Raw genomic sequence first — 25,803 nt, forward strand, 5'->3', positions numbered from 1 at the left:
CATAGCAATTTAATCATCATCAGAATATGTAGGCAAGCAGGCACTGATGCAATGAAAATACAACCTGATTGCGCCCAGGGAGCAGGTGACATAACCATGTTCGATTTACATTGTGTTCCGGTCTACAATACAATAGTGCCAAATGACAGCAAGACCCTTGATAAGCAATTGTATGTATAGCAACCAATTGTCATTAAGGATGAGGAAACCTATCCTTATCTACATCAAAAATAGAATAGAAGTCTTCTGCCTATAACGTTAAGACATCTATATAATAAGTTATTAATCATGTACCTTAAATAAAACTATTCATCATCAACATTCGTGTCTATGTGTTGATAATGCACAGTTCTTTCCCATCCAGAGTGCCATAGCTGAAGATATAGTGTCTCTGTACATCTGCCTAAAAATACCTATATCTAAAGGGGACTCAGGGGCCACCCACATGAATACCCACCTGGCATAAGTGGAATAAGTTGCCAAATACAGTTTACCTCTCCATTACTTTTTACCTTGACCTCTTCTTCCTCTTCTATGAGATGAGTCTCCTGCATGCAAACAGTCTGTAACACCCTGTTACACCTAAAAAAGGAACAGACTCTGTGGCGTTTGGTGAACCCATTAAGACCACAAACGTTCCATGTGATGATAATATCTTTATGGAAGCTATTTTACATATCCAAGCAGGATCCCCCGCTCTGAACAATCAGACATTTTGTGTGAGGCATAATGCTACATCAATCAAACCTTGGCTCATAACCTATGGCCACATTTCTCATAATCTTACTTAACCCTCTCTCTTAACTCCCCTCCTGGGTTAACACCATATAACAACCTAATAACGTGTTTGTCCATCCTAACTGTTTGATTCTTGCATTCGAGACAACACACCAAATTCTGGAAGAAACTGTGAAAAATGATCAGTCTCCCTGTCAAGCTCCTGGTCAACACTTAGTAGATGAATTCTTTTACATATCCCTTATGAGATCTAAATCGCCCTCCCAGCCTATATGACCAGTTAGGACCCAGGGATCTGAGGAAGGGCCTTATCCCATCAGTGCCATGCAAGTACCCACTCCTTTTCCCCTTGGAAACAATTATTTAACATTTTTGGCCACACAATATACCCCATTTCACTCTTCAACAGTCTTCGTTGAGGGTATTGTACACATAGCAACTCTATACTTACAAGCAATAACTAATATAGTACACCCCCTTCATTGGTTCTGTGACGCAAACTCTCTCCCGTTTGTTCCTAGGTGATGCACAATGACATGTTCTGATAGAGACTTCTAACTGCAGATTCCTCACCATGTGAAGTTGCCCTAGCATCGGACAGGATGTGGAAACTTTTGATAGCAATTCCCTCGTGCATCGGTAGGTGGAGTCATGTGGCTTTTCGTCCAATCTGTCCCACTGCAGAAGTGATGTAGGGATCACTATATCTGCACCACATCCTCCCACTGATGTCACTTCCTTTCTTTCCACACTATCTGATGCAGATCTGGAGCTAGGAGTTTGTAACTTCTTTACACTGTGCAGATGTGAGTCTCAAAACAATTTTAAACTGGAATGTGATGTGTCGGTGACAGACGCCCATGATATCTGCCTCCGGTGCCTTGGCACCGCACATGACTCAGAGTCTTGTCCTTGCTGTGTGAAGATGAACCACAAGGCAATCCATGGCCGCGAAGCCGAACTAGCTATCACTGAACTCTGTAGGAAGAAGTGGTGTGTGTCAGAGTCGAGGGTGCAGATACTCTCGCATTCCGGAAGCCCCTCACACGAGCATTCCAAATCGAAGTCACAGAGTTCAATTAAGTCCTGAAGGTCGCACAAGAAGCACACAAAAAAATCCAAACATGGATCTGCAACATACCACCACTTGCATCTTTCCGATTCACTCAACGCTCTGGGCATCTGAAGGCCATGGAGCGGACACCTGAAGTGCTTCCACTCTGCCTCCTTCCCCAGCGGACAGCAACAGCAGACAAAATACATCAGCTGAAAGAGGCTGTGACCAAAATCTTTGGTACCCCACCGGATCCCACTGGAGTGCCATCGGGCCCTAAAGAGCTGGGGTGGCTGCCTGCCAGAACCCTGTCGGTGGATCCGTTCCAGACGACATCCATGCCATTTGGCCTCCATCCACGGTTGGTTCCTTCTACAAGCCAGGGAGTGCCAGCCCCCGTGCAACATTCAACACCATCTGCAGCGCCGAAATCATTGCCAACGGCCTGAGCCTCAATATCGGTACCGACATCACCAATGCTGGATACGGTTACTGATAGTTTTGAAGTATTTGTAAGCTCACCCCCTGCCCTCTGGAACACAACAGAATGCACATTCCAACCTAGAAACCTACCACCATTAAGATGACTATGATGGTGACTATAAAGGTGATTTTTATGAAGAAGAGAATATATTTGAAGATGTTTCAAGAGGCTAGTGAGGGTAGTGTAAATCTATGAATTTTATATGCAGGAAAAAAAATCAAATGTCATAACTGAGGTCCTTATTCCAGCACAGACCAGTCAAGAAACATTGCTACCTTTTAATGAGGCCCTCAATAATATGCCGGTGGGCACCTGGGTGAAAACAGGATCTTGCCTTCCTGTAATAAGGCTGATGGAGAGACGGCATAGGCCTGCCCCTACAGACCCCTGACTTACTGCTCCAGCACCCAACCCCAGAAACCTTGGTGGTACTGGCATCTTCCAGCCACTTGAACCCCAATTCATTATCTATGACTGGGACAGGGAATCTAAATTAATGGAAACATTTGCAAAACGAGTGTTCTCCTTCGATCTTTTCTCATGGACAGAGAGCTGTTGGTCTCCCTTGGAGAATTTAGATCAAAGACCTTCTCACTGCCTTGCAGTGTTTCGCAGGGGTTGTCACTGAGTACAACACTTTTTAATGTTTATGTGGCCCCCTAGCCAAATTAATCCAATCTTTTGGCTTTTTAACAATTTCATACACTGACGACGACACCGATATTATTGTATCCATTTCCAGAAACATGAAGGAGGTCTCCCACAACTTTAACAGTTGCATGTGTGAGGTTGTCAAATGGATAAAATGTAACAGTTTAAAGTTAAACTCGGAGAAAACAGAGGTCCTTCTTTTGGGAAAGGACTTTTCATTTTGGAACCTGTGTTGGTGGCCACAGTCTCTAGGCGTCCTTCCCACTCCGGTTTGAAAAATTAAGAACTTGGGGGTGATTTTTGATGCTAGTTACTTCTTTAGAGATCAGAATAACAAACTCACCTCGCCTGCTTCTGTCTCCTAAGGACTTCGAGAAAAAAACCTTCCTTTCATTCCCTACGATCTGCAGAAATCAGTGGTGATTGCATGGACATTGTCCAGGCTGGACTATTGTAATGCCCTTTAGCAGGGCATTCAGCAGCGTTTTTAAATAAACCAGCTTTTGCAGAATGCAGCAGTTCGTCTCCGCCCCAAAAAAATACCTTATTATCAGTCAGTCTCTCAGGGTTTAGTGGAGCTTCACTGGTTCTCTGTTAAGTAACAAGTTGACTTTAAGGCTTCTGGACAGCACATAAATCCTCAGATAGGCCCAGAATATCTGAGGAAAAGGTTCACTTGGTATATCCCAAGGAGAACTCTCTGCTCAGCTGTATTGAAAACAGTTTCCATTCCTAAATGCAATACAGTATCTTGGGGTGGCAGGAGTTTTGTTTACTCTACATGTAAGTTGTGGAATAAACTCCCTTGGGAGCGCAAGAATAAGCAGAATCTCACTCGCTTTACAAAACTACTCAAATTCTGGCTATTTTTGCTTCCTTTTTAATCTTTTGGGTGCTTTATATCGGATACATGCCAGCGCCAAGATGCCTTCAGGCATTTGTGCACTTAATAAATATTATCAAATCTCCCGTATAAGTCTCACCTTAAGATCAGTCAACACCTCATGTCTTCTGGGAAGGTACTTCAAATGCTGTAGGACTGGGTGGCGGATGTCTTGCCGGGTGTCCCAGAAGAGATTAGACCGATGGTCAAGATGTGGCAAAATACGCAATCCGCTCAGATCTGGACACACTTTTTAGAATGGAAGCTGACTCGACCTAGAGAGATTTAAAGAAAGGAAGGGCAATGCTTGTTGCCTGGGCATAGCTCAAGGCTTCGGCAGGGGAGGTAGCACCAATAACTGCCTCAGCAGCATCAGGTCTCTCGGCCCTTTTGGAGTAGAAGTCAGAGAGCAGGCGAACAATATCCAGGCCCCCATGGTTAACATATTACCCAAACTCCTATCTCTGCCCCTGCAACGGCTGCGAGAAAGCGTACATTTATCCTTAGCAGCACACAATCACCTGGTAGGCAGTCGAGTCACTTTTCACCTTCTCGGATGGAAGAGCTTCACGTCAGACTAATGGGTGCTACAGATTGTGGGACACTATTATTTCCTACCTTTCCTGTCATACCCCCAGATATCTCACCCACACTGCAACACCTCCCAGAGGACCACTTATCCATACTCCATGAGAAGCCAAGGCACTCTTGACCAAGGGAGCAGAGAGGGTGTTGCATCAGAGATCAGGGCTGGATGTTGCTTCCATTATTTCCTGGTACTGAAGAAGGTCGGAGGCCTTTGCCCCATCTGAACTTCTTCCTCTGAAACGTCAAGTTCAAGTTGCTAACCCTGGCCGAAGTTCTGTCTGCCTTGGAATCAGGAGACTGGATGGTAGTTTTGGATGCACATTTTGACATCCCTGTCCTGCAGTTCCATAGAGTATTACCTGCAGTTTCAGGTGAGTCAGGAGTAATTTCAGTTCCCTATGCTTCTCTTTGGCCTGACTCAGGGTGCCTCAGGTGTTGACACTGTTAGTGGCGGTAGATGCAGCTTATCTACAGAGGTTGTGAATACAAGTCTTTTCATACCTTTATGATTGGCAGCTGAAGGTGGAGTCTCCTCAAACAGTCATAAGCTATCTCCAGACGGCAGCCAAACTGTTGATATTGTTGGGCTTATCCATCAATGTGACAAAATCACACCTGACTCCTTCACAGTGGCGCCCTTTCATTGAAGCCGTCCTGAATACAGTACTTTTCTGAGCCATTCCTCCACCTCAATGAGTCCAGGGCATTCGGGCTATAATACCAATGTTTGAGCTTCTGACCTTGGTTTCAGTGAGAGCAGCTCTGGTGCGTCTGGGCCACTTGGCCTCCTGCACCCTGCTGGTGGACAATGCCAGGTGGCACATGCAGGCTCTGCAGTAGGATCCTAAGTATCAGAGGACTCAGCACCAAGGGGACTTCTCTGAGGCCATACAGGTGTCGAACGAGACTGCCGAAGACTTGCATTGATAACTGCTCAACCGCATTTGGCCCAGCAGCAGACCCCTCTCCCTGCCCCACCCACAGCTAACAGTTGTGACAGGTACATTATTCCTGTTCAGACCAAAGTTTTGGAAATGATTGAGTTGACTTTTGCAAATTAAATGAACACCTCTCTTAAGAATTCCACTTGCTTGAAAAATGGCTCATGAAAAGGGCCTATCAGGCTAACAGTCCTTGATATATTTCCTCATCAGTGAAATTACACTGGTGAGTCTTATTGCCCTTCCATTACACTCATTACCTGATGTGAAGGCATTGGAATATAGCTTGCAAGCAGTGGGATGACCATTGTGGCCAAGGTGGCAGTCACTATTCTTAGCTTTCTCTTCCACCTCCCTTGTGTCACCCTACCTGACCCAGCTGGCATTCCATGAACACTTCTTTATAAAGAGAGAACGCACACAGTCTGTCGGAGTGACAGTGTAGCCTGCAACAAACACAGCCCGGCGCTGTCCATCACACAAGTGTGTGTATTTGGTGCAGGGCCTTTTGTGCACTTGCAGGCCAGCACCGGAAGACAGAGGGGAACCAGAGGATCATGATGGCTTCCTTGTGTGGGAGTGACGTAAGAGACAGACAGGTAAGTACAAAACAGTATTGCTTGTTGGGGGAGGTGGCTCTCGACATGTATGAATGAGTGCATTTCTGTGTGGCATGGGTGTATGTGTGCCAGTGCACGTCTGTGTGTGCTAGTAACGTATGTGTTAGTGTAAAGGAGATTGTGTCATTGCGTATGCCCCCTTTACCTGCTGTATCCTCTATCAGTACCAACAGAGACATGACCCAGTATAAACCATTTTTAACTGATCATCTGGAAATTCGAGTAGGGCAGAGGTTTTTACAAGCTTTCTAGCATTAGGCTGAGAGAAAAAATTTCCTTTCGGTGCATATTCCCAATGTACTAAAATATATTGATAGTGTATAACAGAAACATTGACAATCCATTCTTAGGAGACGTGTTCAGATATTGTAACAGAGAAACACGTGCATTTAGCTGGAGAAAGGGAACCGGCCACAATGTTCTGGAGGCTCCAGTGAGTTGAGGGAGACTTTGGGATGACATGTGTAAAGTATATCTTTTAGGAGAATTTGAGTGTTCATCGCCTCTTGTGCTGCTTGGCTATATTGCTCAAGCTGAGTTCCCCAGAAGAGACGGGGAGCTGACTTAGGTAAAAGAGGCCTTGCGTCACTTCTTTCAGCCTCTTTACAGTATACATGTGTTCGTTTTTTGCATAATATGTTATACTGTCAGTTTAAACCTACCTCACTCGGCTACCAGCTTTCGCAGATGGGGAAATGAGACACCACTTGGGCCCCAAGCCCTCTGCAAAGGGATAAGGCCTCTAATTTCAAAACAGGCAACCGTCTAGCTGAACTGCTACCTACTCCCAGACCGCCTTATCACTAGCGCTCTGATGTAGCTTCAGAAGACATGTTGGCGCAGTACAAAGCACATGCATAAATACAAGTAGCACATTCCCGAAAAGTCCACTGCTGGTGAGGAGAGGTCTGCGTATATTTTTTAGATACAGTGTGAACTTAAACGTACAGCAGTTAATTTAAGTTAAGGGCAGATTTTCTTTGCAGCTTTCCACTTCTCTGAATAATGCTAGTCATATAGGTTTTAAACGTTATGTGCTGAAAATTCTAGAGAAACGAAGATGTAAACAGCAGATAGCAGCCTCCAGAAGAAGATGCACTTTGCCCAATTATTAGCAAGTAAAACACCCCAAGGACCTGGTATTTACCTAGCAATGAAGCACTACCTGACCTTTGAAGTGAAGGTTGACTGCTGCATTATGTATTGCAATACAACGAGACATCAGTGCTGTGGAAGAGAGCACGATAGAAAAACAAATTGATTTCTTTGGGACAATATTACTGATCTGCTACACTTTTTACCTTCAATTTAAAAAAAAAAAAAATTACATTTGGAAGTCCCCGTATTTTATTACCCCTAACCAACATACAAGGGGAATAGTGTGAAAGGTGCAACAAATTTAACATCGCAATCAAAAAAATTTGAAAAGGCAAGATGACCCCTCACGTCCGCCGTTTTTTTTATTGCGATGTTTAAATTTGTTGCACCTTTCACACTATTCCCCTTGTATGTTGGTTAGGGGTAATAAAATACGGGGACTTCCAACTGTAAAAAATGTTTTTAAAGTTTAAAAAAAAAAATGAAGGTAAAAAGTAGGAAGTTACTATCTCATTAATGAAAAAAGAGGCGTATATGGGAATAAAAGTATTGTGGATCCCCACCTCTACTTATATATAGATTATTTCAGCCTGAAGAGAGGCACCTTCATAGACCAGGTCTTTTTTGTATTTATGCTGATTATTGAGTGGAGGGCAATCTGTTATTTTTTCCCCTCTGAAGCTCCTTGTTGTGTGCATAACGATATCTAAGCGTGGCCGGCGCCTTGTGGAGTGGCTGTTGAGCAGTAGTCAAGTTCTGCTGACCAAGACCACGCACTGTCTCTGACGCTGGTCATTTGATGACCCACAATCTAGAGGTGCTCCAAACCCCCCCAAACTCCTCCCCCCAAGGCAAGAGGGCCTCCATATAGTGTTTTTGTGACTGGTGCCCTTATTGTTTGTAGCAATCACCTCTGTGGGCCACTGAAGGGAAATAACACTGCGACATCTGTAATATTTGACTGACTGTGTCTATTGGTACCACCCTCCCCACATTACACTGGCGGAAAGGTAGATTCTCGGTGGCATTTACCCTCACTGTGACCTTTTGGGGTGAACCTGGTAGGAGCTTTATTAGCCCCTGAACATTTGCCACCGACACTTGCTTGGCAGAGACCACCCCGCTGTTGGTATTGATATCACCATGGCTGGCTCACACAATGCTAAAAAAGACGCCTCTATAAAGGACCTCCTCATCAGGCCAACGGGCAAGAAGTCAGATCGGCATACGAAGACCTCCCCCTCTGTGTCGTCTATGGCGAACGATGCCAACTCTGAATCAGCGAGTGGAGACGAACTGGTCCCCTGTGCTTTCCTAGAGACCCCTTGGCATCCTGCGGGCAGACATTGTGACCCTTGAACAGGACATGGCAGCTGACATTAAGGTTCTTACTAGAGAGGTGAGCGAATTGGGCGAAAGGGTCAGGAACATTGAACAAACTAACGACTCATTCGAAGAGGAACTTGATGCATATCACGTGACCTGCTAGAGCTACACTATCAAGTTGAGGATCTTGAAACCTGGTCTCGGAGGTCTAATATAAGAATCAAAGGTGTTCCGCTGCAGGGGACCAAGAAGATTATGTCTGCAGGTTTTTCCACCACGTCAAACCAGACCTCGCACCACAGGATATCGTATTAGATAGAACACAGAGTGGACTTCCTGCTAAAACACCTGGTATGCCACAAGACATTTTGACATGTCTACTTTATTACACACAGAAAGAAGCCATCATGGCAGCTGTATGAGACCGCAACACCATAGACGTTGAAGGTAGCAATGTCTGGTTGTATGAGGACCTTTCTCCCCTATCCCTACCACTTCGTCACCTACTGAGGCCCTATTACAGAAGTCCTGAGGAAGAAAGGAATCCACTACTGTTGGGGGCATCTATTTTGCCTAACCTTTGTGTGGCATGGTGAGACATGAAGCGTTTGCACCTTGGAGGAAGCTAAATTGGTGTTGAACATTGATAAGCTGCAAGGGCCTCTAGTCCCCCCCCCATGGACCACCAGACATTCCACACAAACAAAGAAGACAGGACCAACCAAAACCACCAAAGTGGAGAGCCGTAAAGAATGAGCAGCTCCGCTTTGCCAACTCCAGCATCAAGACACTACTAACGACCCTGGGAATGATTGACTGATGCCATGCATGCAGGGTGGATGCCGGGTCCCCCTCTTGAAGTGCACATAGCTGCACAGTCCCCATTAGCAAGACACTGGGAACCAAATTCCATTGTCCTGGTATAATTTTTGCCGGCGGCGGTGACCCCTGCTCCACAGATTGTTGTACGTCCGGCCCTGGCTGCTGCAACATGTACCCCTCTTCCATTGCTTCTTGCGATCTCTAAGGGAGATTGTGAGAAGTTGGCCTGATATATACTGTCCACTATTTATAATGGGCACCTTGTATCAGTCCAAACAACCCCTTATGGTGATAGGATAAAGACAACCTTTATTGAAAGCTATCCTAGTGGTAGCTATGGAGAGAAGCCTTCAGGCTAAGTCTTGAAGAATTGTAAAGCAGCTTGTTTTACCAGTCTATAATCTCTTGAATGACCAAATGAAAGGACAACCACACCAGGTATATATTTAAAATATATGTATTTAAGATAAAACACACCCCTCTAGTCTCTTTATGAGACTGGAGTTCGAAGTACTTAAGTTACAAGTCAGTATTCAACAGTAAAAGCACAAATACACATTTGGGCCCTAGGGGCGTAACAAACCATATACCAATAAAGTGGTATAAGACCCACGACTGAACTAGATACAAGGCCTAGAGCCTGCAGACGTGCTTGGACCACAAGGAACCACCCAAGGTAGTGACACAGGGGACCCACGAGGGACGCGTGCAGTGTGAGAACACAGTCGCGAATCGCCGTTAACTTCTATGGGGAAAGTCGCGGTTGGAAATTAAAAGTTTAAAGACACTTAGAAGATGATTACGAGCGAACCCTTTTGGACTTAGAGGTGTCTTGTCTAGGAACAACACCCGCGGGAGCACCGGAGTACTCGAGTTACCTCACCCAAGGAAGCTGGGTGCATAGGTGTCAAATGGTGTCGGCCGCGTCGTTGTTTTCAATGGAAACTGCTCAGGAAGTGCTGCAGCCGTGAAGAGGAGAAATGTCCGGAGAGATCCAAGCCTGGATCTAGGATGGAAGGAACCTGAAAGCAGAGGGGACAGAGTCTGGGTCACATACCAGTGACCAAGGGCACGATAGTCCAATGCCCACAGATGTTGGGTGCTTCAGGTGAGTTGACGGGTGTCTTGACTCTTCAGCCACGTGGTCCAGGAGGCGTCGACGACGACCAGGTGCTCTATTCGAGCTGTCCCACGAAGTCTGTCGAGTGCTGCGGTGTCGGCGACCAGATTGGACCCAACAAACCTTGGCAACGGCAAGTCACTTGGAAACAGAGAAAGGTCGTCGGTGCAGACCAGCAAGGTCTGGGGGACCCACCCAGCGAGGGTAAGTCGGGGCACGTCTGGAGCAACCAGGAAAGCCCAATCAGAAGAGAGTCGCCTTCGTGGGGACCCACTAGCCAACGGGCTAGCGATCGCGAAGGAGCCTCGAGCGGTAGCACTTGAAACCGGCCCACGGGTCTCTTGTGGAGTGGGGGCCAGAGATCTTCGGTGCAGGAGGTGCTCAAGGCCGGGGCTACTTGGAGCCCAAAGCACAACTTCGAGGAAGACCAGGAAGATGATGGATCAGCAAAAGATTACGGTGTCCAGGGGTCACGGTTCCACATCACCCACGATAGCCAAGGACCTCAGCTTTGCTGTGGACTCAGGGTAGCCTCGGGGAAGTCTGGAAATCCACCTCTGTGGATGCAGAGACTTCAGCGTCCGGCGGGAGCTTCAGAATTGTAGACCGGACAGTTGCTTCTTTGGTGCCTGCCAAGCAAGAGAGTCACTCCTTGACCCCAAGGGAGAATTCTTCAGTCTTCTAGTCGAAATAGAACGTCGAAGGTCCAGGTTATATGTTGCAGAGTTTGGTCCAGGGTAATCCAAAGTCACAAGGACTGGGTTCCCATACTTACACAAAGTTTGGGGTTGGACATACTCTAGGGACCCACCTATTGGAGGGTTTGGAAAGAGGGGTGGTTACACCCATTTCCTTTGTCCAGTTTCGCGCCAGAGCAGGAGCAGGTAGCCCCTGCAACCGGTTTGAACTGGACTATGCACAGGGACACCAAGTGTACCCCCAGTGCAGGACTTCAAAGCACCAGAGAGTGCTCCCGCCCAGCCCCAATACACATCTGCCTGTCTGGGGAGGTGGTTACACCTCCCTGGGAGAGGAAACCTATTGTCCAGGCCTCCCCTGCTGGAGCTTCGGTCAGCAGCAGGAGGCCAGACCCGTGTCTGTGGCAGTGGCATCCATTTTGTGATGCCCGGGCTTCAGAAAGTCTTTACCGGGTAGACCAGTGTGAACATGTCTCTCCCTTTAGAAGGATGGAATGCTACCCCCGCCGCCAGAACTGGCGGGGGGGGGGGGGGGGGTAGTATTCCAAAGCGTTTGACACCAAACATAACATGTTTCCGTGCAGCCAGTCCAAAGATAGCATTTACCACGAGGTTATAATGCACTTAAGAGTATATGGTCAGGCTGCACCACAAACAGCATCAGAGGAGGTACTCCGAACGCTCCAGAGGGGCTCTGGTCATGGGGGGGGGCACTCTCTCACATAAAAAACAAGCACTCTGCCTTCAGGATTGTTAAGGCCTGCCATAGGAGTGACTTATAGGTTTTATATGTGTGTGCAATGGTAGTGATATAGGTAACCTATACCACAGTAAAGGGTGCACGCACCCCCTTACCCAGGCTGCAGTAGCAGACCTGTGGTGTCATTTTGGAGTGCTTCCCAGGGGTGGCCTAATACATGCTTCAGCCCTTGGTAGGCCTCTGAGGTACCTATGCCCTAGGTGCATAGTATACCATATAGTAGGGGCTTATAAGGCACTCCAGAATCCAATTAGAAATGTACCTAATGTACATGGAAACCATTTTAGAGAAGGAAGCAGCTAGGCTGGGGTCCTGATTAGAAGGGCCACAGCCAGACTAAGGTCGAAAAACAGTGAAACACCAGCAAAATGTGGGGGTACCCAGGTGAAGCAGATCCTACTCTCCTACAGATATCATCGTGGTTCAATTGCTTCTTATTGGTGTTTTAATGATTTCTTTCTTTCCCACCTCTCCCTACTAATCTATTGCTCCGGATGCGACATGACCTTCACACATTCCCATCACACGGCTCGCTTCGGCCTTATCATCACTGTTCCTTGTTTAGGCTTTTTATGCACACAACCCAACTCACCGATCGATGTTTCATATATTTAGCTATAATGTCCGTTGTCTTGCCTGCGTTGTCCGTTGTCAACACGCTTGTGAAGCGCTTGACTCTCCTGTCTATGCTACGTGAGTCCAAGTGTGATATCTGCCTCATTCAGGAAACACATGTCTTCGAGGCAGATTGGAGACCTCTACGCCCTCTATGGATTAATTGCAAATATTTCTCCTCTGGTATAGGGAAAAGGGCATGAGTGGCGATTGTCTTAGCCTCTCATTTCCCAGGCAAAGTTAGTCAGATGCAAGTTGAGGTTCCTGGTAGACTTTTATCTCTTCTCATCACCATACACATTTACACAGGCCACTTTATATGCACCAAATAACCACCAAGAAACTTTCATCCTTGATGCACTGGGTCGGGTGATGGCCACTGCAGATACCGATGTTCTGATTGGGGGGTGGGCAATTTCAATCTAGTCCCTGATGCCGGTCTAGATAGGTGCATACTGCGGGCAGGACAAGTGAGTACATTTTCTACACAAGGTGTGTAGAGCAACTATCCACGTATGGGCTCACAGACGTATGGCGCCAACATCAGTCCACATACAGGGATTATACATCCTTCTTAGCCACACACCAGAAATACGCTAGGTTAGATCTTTACCTTACGACCCCCTGGCTACCACCACCGCAATTGATATTGGTGCAGCAGCGCTTTCAGACCACGCTGCGCTTAATGTCACCTTCCACAGGCTCTTAACTCATGAGGAGCATATCACAGAGATATAAAAACGAGTGATTAGTGACTTCCTAGAGATCAATGATAATCCTGACACACCCATAGCACTAATGTGGAACACTTTGAAAGCAGTGCTGTGCAGTTGACTGATCGCATTGGCAGCACGCCTAAACTGGGACAGAAGAGTTAAGAGGAACACACTTGATGGGCAGGTGGATGAACTAAAAGAAGCACACAAGCAATTGGGCTCACATAAAACACACCGCCAACTCGCTGCAATATGCAAAGAAGCTCTAGGCTCTAGATATGGATAGGACAAAGTATGCCCTCTTGCGCACCAAACAAAAATATTATGTAGGAGACAACAAGGCACGACACCTGCTGCCGCATCGTTTACAGGCCCAAGCTGTTAGACAACTAGTGACTAAAATGGAGGGGCCCTAAGGCACTTGGCTACTTCAAAATTAGCAAATTGGCCAGTCTTTCGAGTGCTTTTATGGCGCTGTATATTCCACAGAGGAACTGAAGGCGGTAGACCCTTCCTCATATTTAGAAAATGTCCATTTGTAACACTTAACACAGCAAGATGCCTCCCATTTAGATCATGATACTCAAATAGACGATCTGCTGGTGGCGATTTCTCATTTGCAATTGGGTAAGGTTTCAGGGCACGATGTCTACACCTCTGATTTTTATAAATTATTTGCAACTTCCGTTGCACCCATATTCCCTCGATTATATAAATCTTTTAGTACCAAGGGCTCTTAAACAGACATAATGAACCTAGCTACCATAACAGTGCTGCCAAAAACCTGTAAGGATCCTGTACAGTGCTCATCATACCGGCCAATTTGTTTACTAAATGTTAACGCAAAGATTTTCACCATCATATTGGCAAACCGACTGGCCCCATACATGCAAGGCCTTATAGACCCTAATCAAGCTGGGTTTATCCCTGAAAGGAACTGTTGTGACAATACTAACGCCTATGCCACCTTTTAGATAAAACTCAGTGCACCCAAATTCCTGCGCCACTGCTGTCAGTAGGCGCTGAGAAATCACTAGACTGGGTACATTGGCCTTATTTGTTCTCAGTGCTTGGTCCTTGGGCCTTGGTGAGCGGTTCCAAAACGGGGTTGCGTGTAGCTATATGGGTACCTAAATGATTGTATGGGTTAATGGCTGGACATCCTCACCCTTCACCATTACCTGCGGCACCTGACAGGGCTGTTCCCTACCCCTGCTACTTTTCGCCCTATATATGGAACCCCTTGCTGAACGTATTCATTGGAATTTTACAATAACAGGCCTCACCATGGGTGAGAGGAAACATAAGCTCGCTCTTTACGCGGCTGATGTCATGGTAGCCTTGTCGTATTCCTTCAAATCACTGCCCCTGTTAATGGAGGAACTGGAGGCTTTTGGTTAAGCCTCTGGGTTTAAAGCTATCCTCTAAAAGTCGCATGTCCTCAACCTGACAGTCCCAGTATCCGACGAACCACCCTTAAACACCTATTCCCCCTCTCATGGGCTAAACATGGGTTGTATACTTAGGATTCCAAATCCACTTTACACCGGCACAGACGGCGGAGCAATTATGACACCCTCTATCAGAAACATGATCAGACTTACAGAATGCCACATGCTTTCATGGCTTGCGTGACATTCGGCTGTTAAGATTACCCTATTACCTACGATCTTATGTGTTATGCAGACACTACCTTTACTTCCTCCTCCATAGGTGCTGAATAAATTGCAATATCTTATACAATACTACATTTGGGTGGGTAAGAAAGCATGCATAGCTAAACATCAGGCATATTTATCACCAGCGGAGGGTAGCCTCGGGATCCGCTACATCACACAGTATTATCAAGCTGCACAATTTTGGTATGAAATGGAGTGGAATAAGCCCCTCACAGAAGCACTGGTGCTTTATTGACTAAGCAGTTGGCAGTGTTCATATTTGGAACGTGCCTTGGCTGCCCATACACCAAAGACCACCTGGGGTATATATCTCGCCTGTTCTTAGGGCTACAATAGGGACCAGGGACAGGGTGCAGATTTCAAAACACTTATCCATTCCCATCTCCCCACTAACACCAATCATTGGAAATCCAGATTCCCCCCCAGCATACCAAAACTCCAGCCACACACAATCGCAACAAGCCAATTGCAAAAGAACAACTGGTTTCTTTGACCACATGAGACCAATGGACCTTGCTCAGATCCAGCAATATTATAATATCTCATCTGCCGCTCACTGGCAGTACTTAGCTATTCAACACTGGATCACTAAGGCCTCCATCTACCTCCATGCTAGCTGCCTGCTCTTGCCATTTGAGAAATGGCTTCTCACTAGAAATACTGATAGATGTCTCCTCTCCGACATACATGTCTTTCTCAACACTCTACAGAACCCCATCAAATCCTCTGCACAGTTGCACTGGGAGAATGAGTGTGAACGCCCCTTCACTTCCAAGGAGTGGTCAGATATTCAAAAGCAAACCCACTCCCCAACGCCTAGTACCTCAAGCAAAAAAAAAAAAACACTCCTCAAAATAGTCCACTATTGGTACTATACCCATGGACAAACAGCTCAATGGAAGAGGAATGGAGATGCCTTTAGCCCACCTTCTTTGGCAGTGTCCTTCAGCAGTACTGGACTGAGGTCCTTGTCTCCATGGACCGAATGTATAACACTGAACTCCCCAGATTCCCGAACTACATTCTGCTGGATCTCCCGAATGCTATAACCTATTCCTTGAAATCCATATGTTGACGAGCCATTACTCTGACCCTATGGGCTATGGACTCTGACCATACGGTTAGCAATTGTATTCACAACCCTATACCTTGCTTTTTTAGGTAGCTTCACAGTGCGCAAGAATACTGGTAACTTGATTGCACTTTCTATTAGCATATAGTTTAATAAAAAGTCATCGAATTTCGAAAAAGGGACAGCCAGCTGAGTTAATAAACGAATTAACGCAGCTTGATATTAGGTGGATAAGTGAGGTAATGCAAGTCCCCCCTTCTCTATGTCCAGTTAAAGAAAAGATAGCTTGATCCGAGGCTTTTTTTTTTTGCCCAAAACTGACTCAATTTGACAAGATTTCGGGACACAGTCTGAAGTTCCTGTCCCAAGAATTATTCGAATTGACATGCCAGCCTATTTGCGCATCCTCCACCTCCACAAAGCAAATTATTGACTGACTATCCATGACACTCATTCTCAGTTTCTAGACAAGAGATACGCTAACTTTCTTTGTTGAAAGTCATCATTTTAACTAGATAAGTAGTTCAGTCCCCCCACCTTACTGTTCCCTTCTCTTTGTCTGTTATCTTCAGTTTGCTCCGTTCTCACTTGTTGTGCCTCACCGGCCAGTGGATGTAGGTGAGTTTTTTTTGTATTGTTCTTTTCAATGTCAAAACCAATAAAAAGATTTAAACCTAAAGTTGACTATGAACTCCAACCACTAGGAAAGGAGACCATCATATTGGTGTAGTTGAGACAGTCAGGGGATAGCCTGCTTGCACAGCTGGCCAGTCCAGCTATGTAGGTCACCTAGACAGACGATCTGACGGACGCCCAGGCACCACGCCAGTCAACTAAGCAAAGCTTCCACTTGGTAAAACAGCTGAGAAAAACCTGGCAGGCGGGTAACTGAACTGCCATTGTTTCCTGACCGAGAGAAGGTGAAGAAGGGGTTTGCAGTTAGTCCAAATGGGGTCTGGATGGTAGTCATCCTTAATGGTGAGCCTGATAAACTAGCCTCCTTCGATCAGGGCATTTCACAGTCGGTGAATGCCATTTAGTTGCCACTAGGATATAAGCAAGTAAGGCTTGATTAACATGCTTTGCACAAATAGGAAAGCAATGTCCTGTATTTTGACTGATGTTAGAAGACTTACGGGTTGATCAAATCATTTCCTATTACTCCAGTAAGTACATGGTTACCGTGGATGAAAAATAGGGTTTAAATGAATTCTACATTGATACCAGATTAACATTAAGAGATTGGAAAGCCAGACTTCTATCAAGATTGCGAAGTGTCAGCTTTGCATCTGAAATATCATTGTCAAACCTGAGGCTATAGAAAAACATCTCGCTCACAATTATAGTGAGATTATAAGTCAAAGATATTAAACTCGACCTGATTAGCACAAGCGTTTGTTCAGGTTTTATGTGCTTCAGATTCATTCATATCATGAGCTCATAATTCACAATGAGTTTGAAGCCGTTTGACAATAGGGATACAAAATGTCACTTATGAGGTGTAAAGGAAAAAGCTTGTCTGTTATTTTATGTGTATATATTAGTTTGGCTAATGTACGTCATCATTTAATTATACACAAAACATTGGGGTATGGAGTGCGTACTATCCATGTGGCAATTAGACGCTTTCTTTCCAGTATTAGTGTGTGCCTCTCTGATTTGCCTTCCTGAATTAGCTACCGAACATAAATTTTTTTAAGCAAACAAAAGCGGGTATTTCTCCTAGCAAGTTTGAGTTGTTGGCACAAGTTCTTGAGAAAGTTTTGATAAGCGTAATGTCAGTCAAGTCTCTATTAAAATTACAAAATGCTGTGGGTTGTTAATAGTGCTTGATAGTCTCTTATTTATGGCCTGCAGGATTATAATTAGTCTGATTATTTTGTTTGTATTGGTTAGAAAGTATTTGGTTTACAGTAAACACATTGCACTATTAAATACCTAGAAACGCAGAATACTGTTGTGTAAGATGCATGTTCTTATAGTTTAGACATTAGATGAAATGTATTTAATTTATTAACTGCAATATCAGGTGTAGTTCCTAAAAAGAAATAACGCCTTTGAACATTTAACTACCTTCCATCTTGAAGTCAACAGTAGGCAACTGATTGATTGAGTGATTTTAGATTGATAACAGCTTGCTTACCAGCTGTGGCCTTCTTTTCCACGAGAAAGACAAGTCTGAAAAATCCTGGACTCTCTATAGGAGTTTCTAATCTAGCACCAGAGCCATAAGGAGATTGAGCGAGCTAGGCACAGCAGTAGAGGAGTGCCCATAGGTTCTCCGTTGTACTCCCAAAATAGCCCAGGGATGTGAAGTAATACATGTTTTTAATGGGGAAGAAGTAGGGTCTATTGGGGAACCTATCATAAGGAGCTCAATGGTGGGCCCGCTCTCAAGCCTTCTGCACCTTGCACTCAGTTTAAGGGTCAAGAGAAAGGAACAGGGGGGCCTGAGGGTCTCATGAGGGTCTCATCTGGAGCAAGATCCTTAACCAGCTTCAGGTTGTCAAACCCAGTAAGGGGGAATCATGCTATTTTAGACAGTGGTAGTCACTCCATATCAGGGATGTTCATAGGTTCAAGAGGACTGGATCTATGGCAGATTTTCCGACGAACCGTTGGCAATGTAAATGTCATTTTACACTCAGTATATGTCCACTTTTCTTAGCAAAGATCTGGCATGGATTTAGCCATGCTAGACTTACACTGGGCACCTTTTCCACAAATACAGATGATTATTACCAGGAGTAAAGCATGGCAGAAAAGAATGGCTTGCACAAAGACAAACAATAAAACTGCAAAATAGTCCGCTCTGAAAGACAGTGGTAGATGTCATTCTCCACACCCTGTTATTCAGAAATCTACATGTTCTTTCAAAACATGCAGACTCACAAGTTGAGCCATGCACATGTCACGTGAACTACATTTCTTTTATGGTTGATTTATTTGTTGATCTGGATTCAGTTACAAAGGCAGTGAGATTCATACGTTGTTGAGGAACCTTTCACTGTTTTTGTAGGGTGTTATTTGTCTCCATGAAGTTTACTGATGGGTCATTATGGGTTTTAATGAGGGCCATTACATTATTCATATCTTCCATAGTCACCCTCAACCATCCTTACCGCTGCCCCCCAAGTCCTACATGTAAAGTGTCCTATCTTCTGTAACAATAGTTTCAAAGATGAAAGTACAATTGTATCAGGTAGAAGAAGGAGAGACCTTAATGTCGTAGGTCATGATTACAACTTTGGCAGTGTGGAAGCGGGCCGCCTGCCAGATTACGAGTTTCCTCATGGTCTGGCGGGCCATGCTTTGGCGGTCCCGCAGAGGTGCAGTTGTAAGGCCCATAAGTGAGCCTTTGAACTGCAGCCCAGAGGGAGCGCCAAAGCCCATTCCTGCATGGCACAGGGATGCATGCACACAGGGGGGCACAACATGTGCCCGCCTGCATGCAACCCCATACACGGGCACCTTCCTGACCGCCACACTTTTCATGGCAGGCTCAAGAGTGGAGGTCTGGAATGTCGTAATATGCTTGGTGGTGCAGCACCACCAGTATATTACTAAACCAGAACACCACACAACTGCCGAGGGATTAATGATCCTCGGTGGTTGCAGCTGTCCCATTGTCGTCCAAGCACCAAAGTTGTAATACAGCAGTCGGACCTTGGGTGCGGCAGTAGCCGCACTACCACCGCTGCACCACAGTGAGTTTGGTGGTCCACGGACTGCCAAGCTCATTATCAGGCCCGAAGTGTTTGGAAGGGAGTTCAGATCTGCAAACGTTTATTAAACTTTCTGAGCATAAGGGTGACTAATGCAAGGGCAAACATATTAATTCTTCTAGCCTTGAATTACCTTTTGTGTGTAACCTTCAATCCCTCCACCAAACACACTCTTGGAGTGAGACAGACTGTGACTGGCATTGCTGTGTGTGCATTATAGCTGAGCTTCAGGGTTTGTTTTTGGAATATTCTGCTTGATGACAGGACTTGCCAGTACACTCCTGCCCCCTTTCCTGGGCATTTCATTGCTTGCCCCTACGGATATAAAGTTTGAATTCCTCACCCCCACCTTGGCTGGACCTAATGCGTCTCAATGAGAATGACCAAGATGGTGATACCAGAACCGTAGGGAAGGTCAAAGAGGGACAACAGATTGGAGGTAGCCCACAGAGGGAGGTAGTTATTTATGAATAGAGAAAACAGTATCACCACTTGAAAGCTGCACTTAGTTGAATAATTGGGAAACCTGTTAAAAATCCTAATAGCAAAACTGATGTGTTTTTTATTTTGATTGTGCCGGCAGCCAGGATCTGATCTCTCTCGAAGTGAAGTAGCAGAGATTTGTAACATAGCCAGAATCAGCAACATTCTTGCCTCCCTCTGCTCATTTTTTAAAGGTAATCGTGAACTCTCTTGTGCATTGGTGATGACCATATTATTTTATATGAACGTTTCTTTTCTGTAAATTACTTTAAGTAATTTATTTAAAACATTTCCATCAATAGGTTTATGAGATCTGCATTCTGGGTTTTACTACCATTCTAGTCCAGCAAAGAAGAAAATGTAATTCCTCCTATGTTGTACATTGAAGTCATTGCGATGAGTACACATGCAAGGCCTATGACGTAGACTTGTTCTGTTACAGTTGAAGTGTTCCATTGTCTGAGATTAATTCAGCATAGTTTACGACTATGTAGAAGATATAACAATTGATGAAGCGCCATCACCGATTAGTAACATTATTGTCATCTTTCCCTTTAGGGGCGTGTGTGGCCTATTTCCTAACAAAGCGGAGAGAGTATCGCAACTCAATTAACCCATTCAAGAGTCTGAAAGAAAAAGAGGAGAAAAAGCTCAGAAGCCGTAGGTACAGGGTAAGTTACATGGCTCATATGAATGTACAAGGATCAGAGGGCAGATCAGAGGGCAGGAACAGGGGAAGGATGGATCAGTCACATAGTAGATCTACAAGAGCAAAGAGTGCATGTATAAGAGTATATACATAAGGTTTGTTGGTCTGAAGGAGACACAAAGTAAGATAAGTATCAGATGTTATACGGAAATGTGGTAAACCAACATGATGCACATTCAGTCACATTCAGAAATGTTAATTATTTTCAAATTATGCAACTGTTGGCCTTTGTGGGTCAACTGGCTTACTAAAATGTTCCATTTCTTGATATGGGGGTTTCATTAGAGGCATAGACATTTGAATTCTTTGAAAATTGAAACCTCTACTTTGTTTAGGTTGGCTTGTACTGTCTAGGATGTATTCATCATAACATCACAAAATAAAATGATAGACTGAGTGTTGAAACATTTCAAACACTCACCCCCAGTCACAGATCTGTGTTTAATCCATCATTGTTTTGCTCGCCACATCACCCCACTTTGGACCCAGCCATATGCAAATCAGGCCCAGACTGGCCATAGTGGGCACCAGGCATTTCCCCAGTGGGCCACCAGGGTGAGGGCCAGCTTTGGGCGCCAGGGGGCTATTTTTGGTACCGGGAGCTGGCAATATAGCCCCCGTAACACAATTGGCCGAAACCAACCATAGCAAACACCTCAGCAGCCTCACCCCACCCCCCACCGCCGGGGTCCAGCCAAGCAGTTTGCCTGGGCCGGTTTCGGTTCCCAGTCCCGCCCTGATGCAAATCAGTCTTGACCCTGCTCCCCATGGGAACATTCTAGCCCGAACTGCTAGGCCAGATCCTCCCTGGACTGGAAAAACAAGCATCTTGGGACTAGTTGGGGGGGTATCACCCCTTGTCTGCCAGGCTAACTTGAATCCACTTGTGCACCGAGCAAAGGGCCCACTTCTGGGCATAACCTTAGCCACTTGGGGTGCACATGGCAACATCACTTGGCATGAGTGTTTGAATAGTTTCAACACTCCGTCCATGATTTTCTTTTGTGATGTCGTTGGATGCATTCATGTCAGAGGTTTGTGAGCTGGTAGTCTCCTGGAGCTCATTTTGTAGTTTTACTTTCTAAAGAAAGACTGAGTAATACTGACTACATTCTACACAGTTGTTCTTTGGTAGTGACGTGTCATTGTGACTTAGTAAGTGTTATAATGTTTCTCAACTTTGTCATTGTGCAAGCCTGATCTTTTTCTTCTCATTAGCTGGTTTGGAGTAGATTGTTTTTCCTGCTGTATTTTCCAAGTGCGGACAGAAGAGCTATTTTGTCTCTTCTCCCATTGGATGATTTTCAGTTATTGGTTCCAATGGGATGGAGAAACTACATCATTTAAATACTTTGTTCTTTTAGCAAAATGTCTATCTCTACTGGACATGTGAAGCACATGTTCGAACTCCCTTCAGTCCAGGGTAAAAATTGCAATATCGCTTCAAGGGTTTGGCCAGAGTTGCTCAATGTAAAAAGTTGAATCATCCAGCAGGAAAGTCATTTTCTATGAATTTGCAGGGAAAAGCAGAGGCAGCACTTTTGCTTTCTGTTTTGTTTCTCAAAGGATTATACCCTTCTTTCCAAATGGAAGCCAGTGCATCTGACGGAACTTGCCAGGAGCAAGAGCTCTCCCAATAGTGCAGACAAGAAGTAAGGTATTGAATACACCATTATGCACAAGTGTTTGGACACATAAATATGATGTCCTCTCACTTGACCTCTAGGGTCATTATGGGTGGACCACTGCATTATTCATAGGTATCATAGTTACCCTCAACCTTCCTAACCCATCCCCCATGTCCTATGTGTACTGTGTTGCATCTTCTGTAACATCACTTCCAAAGATGAAAGTAAGAATAGATCAAGGGACAGAAGGGAAGACCTTATTGTCTTAGTGGTTAAGAAGGGCTGGGATCCGCAAAAGCTTTTTACATTTTTGGGCATAAGGGTCCATAATTCAAGGGGAGACACATTCATTCTTCTGGCCTTGAATTCCCTTATTGTGTGATCATTTCTCCCTCCATCTCGTATGCTCTTGGTGCGAGACAGACTGTCACTGCCATCAGACGTGGGGAGGTAGAGATGACGCTGATTTTTATATCAACTCTTTACAATAATATATGTTCTTCTTAGCCAATAATCCTTCAAAGTCAAGTGACAAATAACACTTGCGACTTCCTTCATTTAAATACTTCTGGATGCCCAGGGTTACTGTTAGATCTGGGGGTCTCTAGTTGGCAGGGTAGGTACCACTGTCCAAGTAGGGACCCTTGCTTCTAGTCAGGGAAAGGGGGATACACTGTTAAGATAACCCCTGCTCACCCTCTAGGTAGCTTGGCCTGAGCAGTCTAGGCTATCAAAGGCAATGTGTAAAGTATTTGTACCAACACTCACAGTAACACAGTGAAAACACCACAGGTTTACTCCACACCAGTTTTAGAAAAATAATGTATCTTTACTAAAAACTTCACACGACCAAATACTACAGACAAACCAACATATAATTCAAAAAGGTTACTTTAAAGATAGTTCAAGAGTTTGCAGAAAGTACTCCAGGATGTAAAAGTCAGTGTCCTGCACAATGCGACTCTCAATGCACAAAATGCGACACTTTCGTGCCCAACAGTACCTGTAGTTGCGATAAGGTTCCCAAAAGCTATAACAAGGAAGCTTGTAAAGGCGATGCGATACTCCTGAGATCCTGGGGAGGCTTTGCAGCAGCCCTGCTTCACGCAGCAGAGGTGGATGCGCCGGCTCCTATCTGTAAGGGGAGGATGCGATGACTTTGTCGTTCGTTGCGTAGGTTTCTTAGGGGGAAGCTTCACGCACAGGTTCGATGCGACACGCTTCGATGTGGCACGATGCGCGGCGCAGCGTTGACTTCCGGCGCCGCAACTCTCGATGCGCCACGGAACGGGACTCTGCGTCGACGCACACGATGACTGGAGACTTTTCACGCACCGGCAGTGGTGCGGCCCGCAACTGGTTCTGCGACGACCCTCGCAATGTCAGGAATCTTCACGCTTCGGGACGATGCTCGACGCACTCGGCGATGCGGGGACCCTGCGTGTTGCGATGGTGCCGCGATGAAATTTGCCACGCACTCTCGTCCTTGCGACACGCAATCGGATGATGCGTTGGGTACCAGTTACTCTTTTCCCGCTTCTGCTTCCCAGCTCCCAAAACACAGCAAAACGACCTCCTGAGGCCCCAAGACTGGGCAAGCACTCCAAGGCAGGTCAGAACTCCTTCAGCAGAGTTCCAGGGGAGCTGGTGGTGAAGTCCTTTTGTTCCTGGGACTTCTTAACAGGGAGCCAGCTCTTCTCAGGCCCTTGGAGATCAGAATCAAAAGAAGGGGACACAGCAAAGTCCTTCCCCTCTCCTTGGCAGCAAAGCAAAACAGCAAGCAGGCAGTCTTCTCTTCAGTTCTTTTCAGCTTTCTCCTTGGCAGAGGTTTCTTCTTAGTTCCAAAGTGATCTAAAGTTTTAGGTGTCTGGGGTCCTCTTCTTATACCCCTCCAAGTCTTTGTCTCTCTTTGTTCCAGTGGGGGGATTCCCCTGCTCAAACCGGTTCCTGGGTGTGCTCTGCTCTGGAGCACCTGGTTCCTTTCAGAGTGAGGGGCAGGGTCGTTAGACGCTCAGCAGGAGGTGGAGCCTTCTTTGTGCCAGCAGAGGCAGAGTCCTCAGCCTGGCCAGCAGGGGGTGGAGCCAGCTTTGTGTTTGTCAGGGGCAGCCCTATTCAGACCCAGGGACTACTCCTCCCACCCATCTAAAGCAGATCTCCCTATTCACCCTGCTGCTGACTCATCCAGGCTCCTGGAGCCACCTAGCACATCACCTGACACCAGTCAGCCAACCAGCACACAGGAAGGTTAAACAGGAGAATAGCTACTTTCTAAAAAGTGCTATTCCCACACAGTGAATTTAAAAACCATCTTGCTAAAAAGATGTATAATTAAATTCTGAACACAGAGATACCAAACTTGGATTTTCTATCTTGCCCTTATGGGAAGATAGGCATGTAAACAGCCTTCCCCATTCTATCCTATGGGCAAGATAGCCTCTCAGCAGTGAAAAACGAAAATGGCTGTAATTCACTACCAGGGCATGTTACACACCTCAGTACATGCCCTACCTTTCAGATACACTGCATCCAGCCCAGGGGGGTACCTAGGGCCACCATAGGGATGCCTGACATGTACAGAAAGGGAAGGATAAGGCCTGGTCAGTGGGTGCACTGGCCAGGTCGACATGGCAGTCCTGGACTGCACATAGGCACTGCAAGCAGGCCTAAGACATCATTTTAGCGCTACTCCTGTGGGTGGCACAATCAGTGCTGCAGCCCACTAGTAGCATTTGAATCATCAGCCCTGGCACACGCAGTGCACTTTACTAGGGGCTAACAGGTGAAACAAATATACCAATCATGGATAACCTATCAATACAATAATTTACCAAGGGAGCACTTGCACTTTGACACTGATCAGCAGTGGCAAAGTGCCCAAAGCATCTAAACCAGCAAAAACGAAATCCAGCATAGCATCAAAAAACACAGGAGGTAGAGGCAAAAAGTCAGGGGTAACCACGCCAAAGATGCCAGGTCTAACACGTGTCCCCTCCAGCTGAAAGTGGGGAGAACTACCCACCCTCTTGGGAGTTCTCATCGCTAAGGCGGAAAAACCTGGACAGACCATCAGCGTTGGCGTGTTCTGTACCGGGGCGGTGTTCCACCGTAAAGTCCATCCCCTGTAGGGAAATGGACCACCTCAACAGCTTAGGATTCTCACCCCTCATCTGCATCAACCATCTGAGGGGCCTGTGGTCCGCCTGAACCCGGAAGTGAGTCCCAAACAAGTAGGGTCTCAGCTTCTTCAGCGCCCAGACCACAGCAAAAGCTTCCCTTTCAATCGCACTCCACCTCTGTTCCCTGGGAAGTAGCCTCCTACTAATGAAAGCTACAGGTTGATCCAAGTCCTCATCATTTAGTTGTGAGAGCACCGCTCCCACTCCATGCTCAGAA

At 45.8% G+C, this 25,803-nt stretch overlaps 1 protein-coding gene across 4 annotated transcripts in view; it reads left to right on the top strand.

Annotated features, from left to right (window-relative positions):
• C1_1H14orf93 (chromosome 1_1 C14orf93 homolog) overlaps positions 1 to 25,803 on the top strand; it is a 726,790-nt gene that overhangs the window by 509,938 nt on the left and 191,049 nt on the right. For all 4 annotated transcript variants that reach the window (XR_014980887.1, XM_085650686.1, XM_085650692.1 and 1 more), the window contains exon 6: positions 20,632 to 20,744. Coding sequence is in view for 3 of the 4 variants with exons in the window: in XM_085650686.1 (XP_085506812.1) it covers positions 20,632 to 20,744 (113 nt within the window). In the remaining variant the exon portion in view is untranslated. The remainder of the gene's footprint in view (positions 1 to 20,631; positions 20,745 to 25,803) is intronic.

The sequence above is a fragment of the Triturus cristatus genome, chromosome 1_1 (genome assembly GCF_964204655.1).
Source record: "Triturus cristatus chromosome 1_1, aTriCri1.1, whole genome shotgun sequence".
Taxonomy (NCBI): Eukaryota; Metazoa; Chordata; class Amphibia; order Caudata; family Salamandridae; genus Triturus; species Triturus cristatus.